This window comes from Argiope bruennichi, chromosome 10 (genome assembly GCF_947563725.1).
Source record: "Argiope bruennichi chromosome 10, qqArgBrue1.1, whole genome shotgun sequence".
Lineage (NCBI taxonomy): Eukaryota > Metazoa > Arthropoda > Arachnida > Araneae > Araneidae > Argiope > Argiope bruennichi.
In genome coordinates this window covers 81,980,499-81,995,328 of record NC_079160.1, presented here as the reverse complement: position 1 = coordinate 81,995,328, position 14,830 = coordinate 81,980,499, and the positions used below count along the sequence as shown (strand labels likewise).

Here is a 14,830-nt window from a genome sequence, read left to right as displayed (position 1 = left end):
TTTGTTTAGCGTAATTGCCAACTATATAAATATATATATATTATTTCGAAATGTTAGCTAGATTGCCACAGAGAAGCAACTTCAATGGAAAAATTATCGATTCTATATTAGTAGAAATCAATGAATTAAATTTGAATAAATATTGTTTCAAAATCTTTCTCAAATAGAAATATGATGAAAAATAAATATTTCATTTTCCATTTTCTGTAAAACACTTCTATTTCCACTTACAAACACATGTTTCGATTGTGGAGTTCCGTCAGTTGTCTGCTAGTAAACATCTTTTTAACCTGTTGTTCATAAACCGTATAACGATTTGAAGTAATTATTTTAAAAATACTAGTAATGTTTAAAACTTTAAGAGTCGGTGCAAGATGCGTGAGATGCTTTCACGAAAGAAACATTCACACTTCTTGTCTTTACTTTCACAACATCCAATTAGTGAAAAAAGAGCATTGGGAAGAAAAGATGCAATTTTGGTTAAGAAAATATGAAGATTTATTCGGTATAACTAAGTTATCAGAACTACAACAAAGGGTTTTAGAAGTGAGTTCTGTAGGAAGTTTATATATATTCAAAATAATAATTTTTAATTCGTTTATTTACAGTTTACAAAACATTTTCATTGCTTTGATTTTCTTTTCTCCCTCTCCTAATTCTTCTTCTTCGAAATAGTGAATATATTACTGCTGTCAGTTTCAATCAGAGTGCAGGAGATAAAATATGCGATTCACCCCGTTTTTTGATATATAAGCATTTTTTTTATAAAATGTATCCTACTAGACTAAAGAGAAGTGTTAGTTTCTTTTTATTTAAAAATTTGCTTTTAAATAATTTAAAAAAAATTTGTTTAGAAAAATCAAAGAAATTGTTTTGAAGAATTTATTTTGTTCTGTCTATTGTTAGTTTTTATGATTATTTATTTGAATGTTAAAATTTATATATATTTTTTAAGAAATGTTTTAAATTTATTTTAAAAGGAATCAAATAAATTTGATAAAAATGTGAAAAAGTTATAAAATGAGGAAAGAATCTTTTTATTAAATCTGTGTTAACTTTTTTATTTTTAAAGTCTAATGTCTAAGACCTTTTCATTAACTTACTATCTGCATAATAGGAACAGTCGTATGCTAATAAGAATATTAAAGGGCATATATTATTTATTTGTCTTATTGTAAATTTACAAGTTTTTTAAATTGCAAAAAAGATAATAAGTAAATTATGAGAAAAATTATTAGATTTTTACTGGAAAACATTTTAATTTATGTAAATTAAAGAATTTTTTCAGAAAAGAACAAATTATCTAGTTATAAATTCTTCAGCTCATAAATATGCATATCGCCTTACATTTTAGAAATTATTGATATAATTATACCATTTCTGGACAAAAATCACTGTTACTTTGAATCATCTAGCTTGAAACTCTTCTCTATATAAATCCTAGGAAATTCCTATAATATCCTAGAATTTTTTTATGAATTTCTAACACAGAGCTCTCAATTTTCTGAATAATTCTTATTAAAATATTGAAATCAGCATGCATAAGAAACCCTTTTAATCCCATCACTTGTTACTATGATGCTGTTCATGATAGTATTAAGAAACTATGAATCTTAAATATTTGAAATTCAAAATGTGAAATTGATGATATAAGACAACATAAAATAATTAAGTTTAAATTTCTTTAATTTGTTAAAATAGAATATTAAATTTGTAAGACAATTTTTACAAATTAGATTTTTTTATTTATATATATTTTAAAAATTTTAATGCCATTTGATTTTTTTTTTTTTTTTTTTTTTTTTTTGTAGGTTCAAAACCAAGTTCAAGCAACTCAAGAAAGACGAAGACAAGTCCAAGATGAAATATTCAGAGTTCAGAAAAAACTACAAGAAATGAATGATATTCTTCACAAAATGTCTTTAGGTGATAATATGTATATATCAGTAGCTACTCAGGTAAATTTATATATATATATAAATAAATACATGTATAGTAAAAGAATTTAATCACTTTAAAAGATAAAACAGTATAACTTTCATTGTTTAGTTTGGTCATCTGTCTTTTATTCCTGATAAGTTTTACAAGCATCTTCAAAATATTAAAGCATCCGTTTCTTATCTATTGTATTCTTAATTCAGAATATACCCTATTTTGATATTAGATATAGTTCAAATGGGCCCTTCTCTAGGATTTGTCATTCAAAAGTGATATGCATAACTTTTACAACTAGCATTTTAAAATGGTGATCATAATGTTTTTGTTTAGTCATCAGATACAGCATGATTATAGTTATGACAAATTTCAGCATTATTGTACAAGTTGAGCCATAAATTTTTCTTTGAAACTTGAGATTGTTTGAGATGGATGAATTTTATATATACAATTGTTCCTCTCTAGTTAAAACCCAATTATTAATTTCTAAACTAGTGGAGATAACAGATTTTATTTTCAGATTTAAAAATAGTCCAAATGTCATAAATAATTGCATTTTATATTGTTTGAATCAATGCATGTAAGAATAGAGAATTTAGAAAATCTAAATTGTTATACAATCCCCTGGTCTCTTTAGTCATGTTCAGTAAAATATTTTAAAATTTTAAATTAAGAAGTTTCATAATTTTATGGACAACACTGATCAAGTTTTGAAGCTTTAAATTTGATTATTTTAGGCCAATCAATAAAAATTTTCAATATTGGTTATTGACTGGTGGGTCTATCTCAAGGCAGCCAGAAATGTGGATTTATTATCATTATTTAAAATGTTATTGTCAAAAATATTTTGTAATATATGACTAAGAACATTATTAATCTGTTTTAAAATTTAAATTTTATATATTTTTTTCAGATATTCATTTATTGGTTCTAACAAAAAATATTTAATTCTTTGCATCAATTAGAGTGTTTTTTACTATTGGAAACATTATTTGTCTTTAAGGAATTGGCAAATCAACTATTAGTTTTTGCATCATTTTCTAAAAAAATTTTAATACTTTAAAAGATTTCATGGATTCTCAGAACTTTAAAAACATTAATCTTTTGTAAAGATAATTTATGTAAATAAAAGCAGTTCCTTTAGTGTAGAATATGTAATTATAGAAAAATATTCTGGTATGCAAAGTGACTAACTACTGTTTAAATATTATTGGTTTTATAATTTATTGAGGCGAAAATGTTTTTTTCACATTCATTTTACAAATATTATACTAATTTTTGTGAAAATAATGGATAATTCTGTCTTATTTCAGGGGAGGGTAAAGTATACTTGCATACATAAAAATATTGGAAAACTACTTTAAATGTCATATATTCAAGAGATTACGTCATTATTATGTTTGAAAATTAATCTCAAGTATTTACTGATAAGTTTCTCTTTGCTTTGAATTATAAATAATTTCATGTTCATGAAGGAAGGAATGGAGGGGTTTTTTTCCGGCATATGCTCTTGAATGCATGTTCATGAAGATTTCGTGAAAAAGTGTGTTCTATATGGTATTGGATTTCGGCTATTTATAACAATATTTCAAGTACTCAGATTTTATTTTTCAGGGTTCTTTTTCCTTTTTCTTTCTTTCTTTCTTTCTTTTTTTTTTATTATTTTTTTTGTGTTAATTAGTGATGATTACAATACAGTAATAGTTAAATTCTGTATCAAAAGCAGATTTTTAAGATTTTTTTTTCAACTGTGGGCTCTTTATTATTCACAATTTTTTTATTAGGGAAGGTTACAGAATAAATATAGCATTTTTGGAATATATAAATTTATTTTTTAATTTTAGAATTTATAATTAATTCCAGATTTTTATATAAAGTTAGTAAGAGACAAACTTTAGAATTTTATATAACTCATGGCAGTGGTAAAATATCTTTTCTGAGCTGGAGGAAGCACTTAATTAGATTCTGCTAATATAGGTTTCAAAATTAATTTATTATCATATATCTAGACAACATATGAAAATTCTTTACATTCTGTGAACCATTCTCTTCCTACTTTTTTATTTTACAAATACTTAATTATATGCATACTTTCTCTTCTAACTCAGTACTTGAACGGTTGAATGAAAAGCCTTTATGTGCATAAAAAATATTCTGTAGAATGTAGTGAATTGTGATAAGCGAGGATAGAACCTGGGACCTTGTGGTTCGCAGCCGAGTAGCAAGACCACAAGACAAAAACAATTGCACGTGTTTCGTAGCTGTTAACTGGCTTATAAGCTTTCACCACAGTACTCTCCCTCCAGTGCGTTGGAGGCGAGACGAACGATACGGTTGTTGAGTCTAATGTGCTTGCACTCATTTGAGTAGCGCCAAATATTATGGCGAGCGTGTGTGCGTGAGTGGTTGCTGTTGCGCCAAGTGAGTCTGACGGCTTTGTGTTGCTGCGTCAACTGAGACTGACAACTTTCTGTTGCTGCGTCAAGTGAATCTGACGATTTTGGATTGCTGTGTATAGATGACGCCACAACAGCTGTACGAAGGTTGAAAGTTCATCGTCCGAGGTCACCAACGTGGGGGAATTGGTATGAGCGAAGATAGAACCTTAAACGTTGTGGTTCGCAGCCGAGTAACAAGACCACAAGACAAAAGTAATCGCTCTTGTTTTGTAGCTCTTAACTGGCTTATAAGCTTTTCACCACAGTACTGATGTATTTATTATTTACTCTGGTGAAAGCTTATAAGCCAGTTAACAGCTACGAAACACGGGCAATTGTTTTTGCCTTGAGGTCTTGTTACTCGGCTGCGAACCACAAGATCCCAGATTCTATCATCGCTCATACCAATCTGCCACATTGGTGACCACGAACGATGAACTTTCAATCTTCGCACAACTGTTGTGGCGCCATCTACCCACAGCAACCCAAAGTCGTCAGACTCACTTGACGCAGCAACCCAAAGTCGTCAGACTCACTTGACGCAGCAACACAAAGTCGTTAGACTCGCTTGACGCAGCAACACAAAGTCTTCAGGCTCACTTGACGCAACAGCAACCACTCACCCACACACGCTCGCCATAACGCTTGGCGCTACTTGTTGAGATTTGCAGAAACAAACTGTTTCCCTTTCTCCTAATAAAGCTTTTAAAAAGTAAAATGATAACATCTAAATTGAGAGCAACTTCGTTTTATCCTTTTATTTTGACTCTGATTTTTTACATGTTGCCACTTTCAAAAAGTGAAAGTACTACAATACGCGACAGGATAAGATATGTTTCAGGCCTGCTTTTATCAGTTCAGTCTCTGTTTAACAATCCTCCCACCTTTTGATTAATGAAACATAAATTAATCAAAACACTAATAAAACAATTATGAAGCTATATAAAGTTTAATAGTTAAAAATTCAATTATTAGTATTAAAACTTTAAAGTTACTTAATTAGAGTTCAAGTAATAAATCTAGATCGGAGTTTAATTTGTCTTCCAGATCTAGTCTTCATAGTTCTGAACTTCTGGGACAACTCTGTAACAGAATCGTTCATCGGTGATTCAGATTTTCCTTTTCAAATGTTTCAGTTTCATTTTTCTCACCTGACTCCATAGATGAAGGTATTTCGAGGGGGAATATTTTCTTTATTGATCGAACTAATTCTTCGGAAGCGGTTTTGACACGAACAACACGAATATTGCTTTCTTTTCCTGGATATATCTCAGTCACTTTGGCTAGAGGCCATAGCACTTTCTGCTTGTTGTCACACTCGACGAGAACTATATCCACAATTTTAATCTGTCTGGAAATTAACATTGTTGATGCACGTTCAACCAATAAGCTGAGATATTGCAATCTAATCCTTCTTCTCAGAAGTTCTCGCACACTTTGAAGATGTCCTAGTCTCTTGTTGAAATCAATTCGATCTAGGTGATCCAAGTCAGGTACACCAAACACTGTAATTTCACCTGAAAACAAGGACGGTGTCAAAGGAATGAGATCGTCAGAGTCCTCTGTCACATAAGTAAGAGGTCTGGAATTCACAGTTGATTCGCAGTCGCACAACACACTCATTAACTCTTCGTAGTTTAAAGACGCCTGGCCCAAGATACGACGTAAAATTTCTTAATCATTTGCACAAGTCGTTCCCAAAAACAGCCCCACCATGGTGTTGCTGGTGGACTAAACTTTCAGTCTATCTTAAGTATGGCAGCTTCCCTTTCAACGATATTCCAATCAATTGACTCAAAGAGATTGTTGGATACGACAAAATTACTACCATTGTTGCTGTAAACTATTGATGGCCGCCCTCTACGCGCAAAAAAATCTTCTAAATCCAAGTAAAAATCCCTGAGTAGAGATGGTCAAAATCAGTTCCAAATGAACCACTCTGAAAACCGCACAGGTGAAAAGTATGATCCAGGCTTTACTCTTGTTCTTCAAAACTAGTGGGCCGGCTAAATCTACTCCCGTAATTTCGAAAATTTTAGCATCTCTAACTCTATTTTCGGGCAGAGTAGCTGGCACTGTCTGCGGTCCTTTGACTTCATGCCTTCTGCATCTAACGCATCGAGATAAAGCTCCTCGGATAGTTGATCTGCTTTTGATAATCCAATATGTTTCTCGAAGTTTGGAGGTTAATATATGTATTCCGGCATGAGACAAAGATATATGTTTATGAAGTGTCAACTTCTCCACAACTGTATGCTTCTTCGGAAGCAAAATGGGGAAAATAAAATTGTGATGGTCCTTTTTTTTTAGTTAATCTGGTCTTAACACGTAAATGTCTTGAATAATCTTTACGATAGATTTTTCTGCCATTTTTAGCTCATTGACCTTTAACTCGCCGTCTTCTCTTCCTTCTTTTGTCTTTTCCTATAAATCTGTGTATCCAACCCATCATTCTTAGTATTTTGAAAAGTAATTGAAGACTTGTGAAGAAAAATCATCAACATGACTTAATGACGTCATTACTTCTCTACGGTTTTCTTTGTTAGCCTCCACTTTGTCATCGATTGGCGCAGAATGAGGCCATTCTTCTTCGGACAATGCCAGCCAATGAGGCCCCTCCCACCATCTGGATTCAATAAGTTTCTTCACTGAGCATCCTCATGATGGTATGTCGGCTGGATTTTCTGTACCAGGTATATGGTGCCAGTTTCTAAAGTCTGCCAGGTTCCTAATTTCTGAAACTCTGTTATTCACAAACGTTCCCCAAGCTTCTACATTTTTTATCCAGAAGGGTGCTGTTGAAGAGTCGGTCCAGTAATACTCTTTTGAAATTTCGACCTTGAGGTTCTTCTTAATGAATGAAGCCAATCTCGCTCCAATAAGACAAGCAAGAAATTCAAGTCTTGGTATAGTTGTTTTCTTCAACGGAGCTACTCTGGCTTTAACTTGCAATAATGTCGTTTTGACTTCATCTCATTTTTGGCTTCTTAAAAATACTACACTCGCATAAGATCCTTGTGAAGCATCAGAAAATGTATGGAGGCTTAAAGACTGCCCATCGGTCTGAGTAATTTGCCTAGGAATCTTTGCTGATGCTAACAAGCGCAATTCCTTAACCCATTTCAAGAATTTTCTTTTGATTTCCTCAGGCAGCTCTGCATCCCAGCTTAATTTAGTTTCCCAACTATTTTGCAAGTATACCTTTGGTCGAAGCATGAAAGGACAGCTAAAACCGATTGGATCGAAGATTCTCTGTGCAATTGATAACACGTTTCGTCTTGTCACTATGATGTCATCTAAGTCGACATTAGGTATGTCACAAAACAGTGAATCTTCAAACTTATCCCACATAAGACCAAGAACTTTTAGTGGTTCACGTATTGTCGATTTCGCATTGCTCTTCTCTGTCTGCTCCCACCCTCTCAAATCGAAGTTACCACTTGCCATCAATCGAGTTGACTTTGTAATAAAATCTTCTGCTTCTTCATTCGAATTGACTGAGGTGATACAGTTATCAACATAAAATGAAGATTTCAATTTTGAAGCTGTTTCTTTTAGAGAAATATCACACTGATCCAAATGCGAATTAATCACTGCACCTAATAAAAATGGGCTGCATTTTAGCCCAAAAACTACTCTGCAGTGTCGAAATTCTCTTATTTCCTTTTGTTCAGAGTTTTTCCACCACATGAATCTCAGAAAATCACGATCATTTTTTAATAGATATCTGAATAAAAGCTTTTTCGATATCTGAAATAATTCCTATGTTTCCTCGTCTAAAATCAAGAAGCAAGCTTGGTATTAATTCAATTAAATTTTCACCTTTTCTGCTTATACAAAGCGTCAAAAACGGGTCTTATGGATGTTGTAGAGTTCTCTTTGAATATTGGCCTGTATGGAAGGTAATGGCTGTGCACACTTTTCTCCTCTTCTGGTACTTCTTCGATTATTCCGGATTTTACCCATTCTTCGAACACTGCATTGTAAGCTTCTGTTTTATCTTTCAACATGAGTTTCTTTGTCGTCAAAATTAGTCATTTTTTTTCGCTACTTCTCCGTTACTGGGTAATTTGTCTTTCTCATTGATCCATGGTAAAGAGACTTCATATCTGTCCTCTGTCCTTTTTAGAGTCTTGTGAAAATGTTCCCATACTGCTTCTTGTAATTCGACATTACTTCTATTTTCTTTGGAATCTGTAATTCCCAATGCCTCTAGTTTCCACAAGTTTTCTATGTCGCGACTGTGAACCAAAATGGACGTTATCAGGGAGGACATGGACACATTACTTTCTGAAGTGTAATAATTTATTCTACCCATAACTGTCCATCCGAGCAAAGATTCCACAGCATCCAATCCGTTTTCTAATTTGTGAACTTTCCCCAATAATTATGCCCCTGCGACGTCTGCTCCAATAAGGATTTCTATTTTCAAATCTTTTCTTCCTTTATCAGAGAGAGTGATACCTTTTTGTTTCATTTCTTTTATCCATGGTCCGGGATGCAAACTGGTCACTGGTTCGCAAATCTTCAATTGTTCCAAAAGGTTTAATCTTCTAGAATAATTGCCATATAGGCTACTAAGAGACACTTCATAACGTTTGTGGGTTTCTCTCTTTGTTGTGGCTCCTCCAAAAAGAGCATGAATCAAAGTTTCTGTTCCATTTGAATGGCACCCAATTTCTTCAGCCGTTCCTTTTAATATATATGAACGCTGTGACCCAGTGTCAATGATGCCTTTACCGTTTTCTGCCTTTCATTAAATTAGATATTCACTAATAAAGTTTCAAGATTCATCTGGATAACTAAAACTGGTACTTGCTAAAGATACCTTTTGTGCATCCTCCTCCTTAATTATATCATCATCTTTCTTTTTACATGTTTGCAAGTCTGAACACATAACAGCCCAATGTCTTCTTAAGCATATTAAGCATCGAACAGTTGACCTACATTGCTTGGCCTTATGTCCAATTTTTAGGCAGATGAAACATCCATTTCTCTTCTTAATTTCATCATTCTTTTGAGTTAAAGTCATTTTTTGAGCCACAAAACAATTTTGGCTTTCATTTTGTTTCTCACAAAAAAATGCAAGAGTTCTTTTACCCAAGGTTAATGGTTTTCTTATGGCCTGAGAATAATTCATTCGCAATAGGCACGGGATCTTCATTTTGGAACCTTTTATCCCTTCTAACTTCGTTTCGTGCTCCAAAATGAAATTTAAATTCTCTGCTCTCCCTCAACTTCATTTCTTTAAAATAACAATAATTTTTTTAATTTTTCTGAATAAGTATTTTCTTCTGTAATTCTTGATGCATGATTTCTCGACCAAACTCTTAATAACTCTTCAGGAATAAACGATTCAACGAATGGAAATAACATGGCAGAGTATTTGTCGCTTGTCATTCCAATTGATTCCAACGAAGGCAAATAGGATTCTAATTTGTCGTTCAGCTCGGACACACTGCACTTTTTTCTTTCCTCGGTTACATTTTTAATAATTAGACTTAACAATTCTCGGATATAAAATTCCACTAAAAGCTCTTCCCGTCCGAATCTATTTTTCAAGCTTTCTATTACTTTGTGATGATTCCCATGGTTGCCGGGAAGCTATTTACAATGTCACGTCGTCTAGTACCATGTTTAGTAGCTTAGATCAAGTAGTGAAATTTATCTTCGTTCTGAATTTCTTTATCCTCATGAATTCGTTGGAATTTCCCCCCAAAATGGCAACCAATCCTTAATGTCCCCACCGAATTGTTTTAATGCTATTTCAGGCAGCTTGAGTTTTCGATTGTTTAAGTTTGGAGACATACTGGCGACGGATTGCGCAATTTGGCGGGAAAAGAACATTTCAACTTTAATTAAATCTAATTTTTCTTTGTATTCTTCGACGCTTTCCCACTCTCTGTTAAACTGCTCTTCAGAAGAATATTCTGAATCTAAAATTTGAATATCATAAGAACGAAGTTCTTCCGATAAACGTTCTAAAGTTGTCAACTTTGATCTTACAAATTCTTCGTCCGGGTTTTCTTTATCTATTTCAAGTTTAATTCCATTACATATTCTCGTAAAAGATGCTCTAATAGGTTTTCATCTCCTTAAAGGAGATGAATAGGTTTTAATAGGTTTCCATTTCTATAAACTTAGACAAAACACAAAAGCAAAATGTAATAGATCATCTGATTTTGAACGCTCAAAGCATTCGTTATTATACTCTGTTTCACCCTAACTTGGCAGTAGTGTATATTCTAGGCATGCCGAATCGCAGTCGTCGTCAGGGGAACAGGGTTACTTTAAAGTACAATGTTACTAGAAATGCAGATCGCTGGCGAAACTTTATCTCGCAAATTTTTCGCCAAATAGTAAATATTTATTTACTTTATCATATTATCACTTTATCGGAGAATTAATTGTTTCCTTATTTTCATTATTTTTTCAATATTATTGACACATTATTTTAATAAATCATTAAAGTTATTTCCTTTCGTTTCACCGTTTCTCAAAAGAAAACAATATATTTTTCAATATTCTGTAAAACGTAGTTCGGCTAATGTTTTTCGAAAAGATATCTGTATCATCGTTCACATCTTTTAAAACTTTATCTAATGTTGGGATCTCATTTCAGCGAAAAAAATGCATGGATTTTTAGTCAAATACAGAATAATGTAAAATCATCATATTTTACAAGACCTGAATGTTTATCTACTGAGCCTGGTCGCTTCTTTCTAGGGGTACTTAAAGGATGCCTTTATTTCTTTTTTCAAAAGGAAAACTGTTCATTGCGAAACATCTGTAAGATGCGAAACTTTATCAACGATTTGATTGATAGAATCTTAAGGGTTTTCTCGGAGTCGAGAATAAACATTTAATATGTTTTTACATGTTGCACTTTTTGTTGGTTTCACTCTTCTTGAAGGTGTGCACAGCGTAGTCGGTGAAAACACTTTCTCTTTTTCAAACATTTTAGAAGTTAATAGAAATGACGAATCGAATAAATATTCACTAAACAAAACTAATAACTACTAATGCGATTAATAGTATCAAAAATATCAGCTGCTAAAAAAGCGGGAATAAAAAAGTACGGAAGATGATAATGGTTGCGAACTGAATGAAGTTGAGTTGGCGGAGACGTAAAAGAAAAGCGCGCCAAATATTGACCTTGAAGACCGGTTCTAGCCAAAGTGGGATTCATTATGTCAATCTTTTAGTTTTATTCGTTCGCTTTATTTACAAAATACTTAACATATAAGCACTTCTAACTTGAGAATAATTTTAAATACATATTGATAAAAAAGGATTTCTGTAATTTATAATATTATTTGATAAATTTCTGCGCATTTTAACTATTTTAAAGTCAGAATTGATGGGGAACTCTTTCCCAACGCGGAGCGTCACATTTTCTACCTTTTACAATACTGCCAAGTTAGGGTGAAACAGAGTATAAAGGATAAATAAATTGTCTGACCTGTATTTTTCTTGCTTATTTTTATAAATCACGTACCGAGGTCACGAAATGTTGAGATTTACAGAACCAAACTGTTTCCCTTTCTCCTAATAAGCTTTTAAAAAGTAAAATAATCAGGCATCTAAATTAAGAGCAATTTCGTTCTGTCCTTTTATTTTGACTCTGATTTTTTACATGTTACTACTTTCAAAAAGTGAAAGTACTACAATACGCGACAGGATAAAATATGTTTCAGGCCTGCTTTTATCACTTCAGTCTCTGTTTAACACTATAATGGATACAGCACATTAGCTCAACAGCTAATACATTACCATTCAACAGCCATTACTCACCTCCGACTCTCTGGAGTGAGAGTACTGTGGTGAAAAGCTTATAAGCCAGTTAACAGCTACGAAACACGAGTAATTGCTTTTGTCTAGTGGTCTTGTTACTCGGCTGCGAACCACAAGGTCCCAGGTTTTATCCTCGCTCATAACAATCCGCTACAAGAGCATAAATTAAAACTAAACTTCAGGTTTTTTTTTTTTTTTTGAAAAAAGAATATAAAACAGCAATTTACAGAATTTAAACATTTGCACACATCTTTCATCATCCAAAAGAAAATAAAAAAGCTAAAATTATGATTTATTCATTTTGAGATGCAAAAAGTAAGTAAAATTATTTATTCATTTTGGGATACAAAAGAAGTAACTCATTAATTTAAAAGTTAATTTTTAATAAATTGAGTAACATACTTTGTCAGATTTTAGTTTTCTTTATTAAAATAGTTTTCTTTATTACAACAAGATCACATCTTTTCATAAATAATGCACTTTATGATTTTATTCTGATAGGAAAAATCAAATTATATATATATATTATATAAAATTTCTTTTTTTTTTTTTTTCCTTCTTCTTCCAGGTTCATGAACTTATAAAAGAGCAAAAGCGTCTACAAAATGAATTCACTTTATCTGATCAAACAGAAAGAGAGCTACAAACAACTTTAGCTTTAGCTATCAATAACAGCCAGGATCATGAAAGAACTTACAGAGAAAAGAATAAATATTTATCTCTTATAACTGGAGTTGTTGGAGGACTTCTAGGCTTGATCGGATCAAGTATTAACAATTGGAGACATCGAAAAGATATTAAAATATTTGCTGGTGATATTTCAAATCAGGTTACAAATTTACAAAATGCAATTCTTAAACTGAATACTGAACCATCCACTAGTTCACAAGCAATCCTCAACGAAGTTCCTAGAGGAACTGAAGATTTACTGTCAGAGATGAAAATTCAACAAGAAATTCTCCAAGAAAATATCAACACCATGAAATCATTGTTTAATGATAATATTCTTCAGAACTGTGATGCTGAGAATAAATTTTATGGCGATATTCAAACTAAAAAACTACTTTTTCAATTAGAAGATAATATTAGTTCAAAACTGAACTATCATACTTCATTGAACATTAGTTTGTTAAGTAGCTTAATTATTATAGGCACCTTAATATTGTTTTTCAGCAATTCTCACTAATATAAATATCTTTATAGGTATATTATATGATGAGCTTCACATTTCTAAATTCTCTACATTGAAAATTGTTTTATGAATATAATGATTCTGAATTTATTCATAAGCATTGACTGAAAGTTGCATTATGTTTTTTATTTCTTGTACTTTAATTAATTTGATATATGCATTTTAATGAATGTTAAAGGTGAGTGAAAGAACAATAAAAAAGTGTCCTTCAAATGTATGTTGTTTAGGAAAAATATAATCTACTTATAAATCAATAAGAATTGAGAAATACTGCCATCAATTGAATCATATGAAAATTACTCCAATTAATTTTAGAATAAAATAAACCTTAGTTTAAAAAAAAAAAAAAAAAGGCATCCATGTATACCTTTAGTTATATAGAATCAAAATGTATGAAATAATTTTCATTAGAATAAAGTAATTCATATAAATTATAGTTGAAAAAAATTGTTACCAGCTCAAGAAAGAATTTTGTAATTTTTTTTAAAGCAAGTTTGTAGTAATAATTTTTTTCTTGTACCATTAATTAATATTCAGAAAAATTTCTAATATGATAAACTGTTGTATTGGATATTACTTGAATGTTGATCTCTTTCCAGTGCAAACAAAAATTGCAAGATACTTTCTTAAAATCTTGAAGGTATCATTTATATATGCACCATTTTTGTTCAGGTTATAATTTATGCATTACAGTCTGCGATTTCATATAAATGATATTTAAGCAAGATACAGATTTTAAAACAATGTATTCAATATGATGTTTTAAAAGCATTTAAGCTGAAAATTTTTATATTATATTTAATACTGTCTCAATCCAATGTAAATATTATGTTTGAATGGCTTTTTAGATACAATACTCCAGATGTATTTATTTTGTAAGTATTTGACCATCGAAAAACTGAAAACTTTTGTTTCATGTTTGTAACAAGTGATTATATTTTAAAAAATTTGAATAATTTGATATGCTTCGAAAAAATTGTTTATAAATATATTTTCAGTGATAATAAAAATACCAAATGTATGAATACAATTTAAAGATATTTTTGATTAATTTATTAATAGCTATCTTTAGAAAAAAGTGTGCCAGGAAAAAAATCCATCCTAATTTAAATCTATATTTTACATGTCTTTTTTTTTTTCTTTTTTTTACTGTTCATGCAAGGTATTTGAAATTTTAAACTATGATATGTTACTTTAATTGTTTTCAGCTTAATCGCCATTTTGCAATTTTAAATTTCAGAGTCACTTCATTTGAAATAATACAAAATTGAATTCATTCTTCAGCCTAAACTTATGAGCACTGCTCATAAAATATAGTGCCAAGTATCAGATATATTTCTAAATTTATTAAATATCTTAGAAGAGTTTTGTTCTCAAGAAAAAAGTCAGGTGATGACTGTAAGAAAGTAAAATTTCAATCTTAATCAACAAAAAAAATATTTTGACACACTACACAAACAAATTTTGTTTT

General features: G+C 31.2%; 1 protein-coding gene across 1 annotated transcript; it reads left to right on the top strand.

Moving 5' to 3' along the window:
- Positions 1-240: 240 nt before the first annotated feature.
- Positions 241-14,263, top strand: LOC129988955 (uncharacterized). The gene is made up of 3 exons (XM_056097249.1): positions 241-546; positions 1,812-1,958; positions 12,736-14,263. The coding sequence occupies exons 1-3, from the start codon at positions 346-348 to the stop codon at positions 13,351-13,353; spliced, it is 966 nt and encodes a 321-aa protein (XP_055953224.1). The 5' UTR covers positions 241-345; the 3' UTR covers positions 13,354-14,263.
- The last annotated feature ends 567 nt before the right edge of the window (positions 14,264-14,830 follow it).

Bases quoted from the DNA above. Each gene is read 5' to 3' on its own strand.
- LOC129988955 (XM_056097249.1), top strand. From the start codon at position 346: ATGTTTAAAACTTTAAGAGTCGGTGCAAGATGCGTGAGATGCTTTCAC. The intron at 547-1,811 runs GTGAGTTCTGTA...TTTTTTTTGTAG, and splicing joins TACAACAAAGGGTTTTAGAA to GTTCAAAACCAAGTTCAAGC. The intron at 1,959-12,735 runs GTAAATTTATAT...TTCTTCTTCCAG, and splicing joins ATATATCAGTAGCTACTCAG to GTTCATGAACTTATAAAAGA.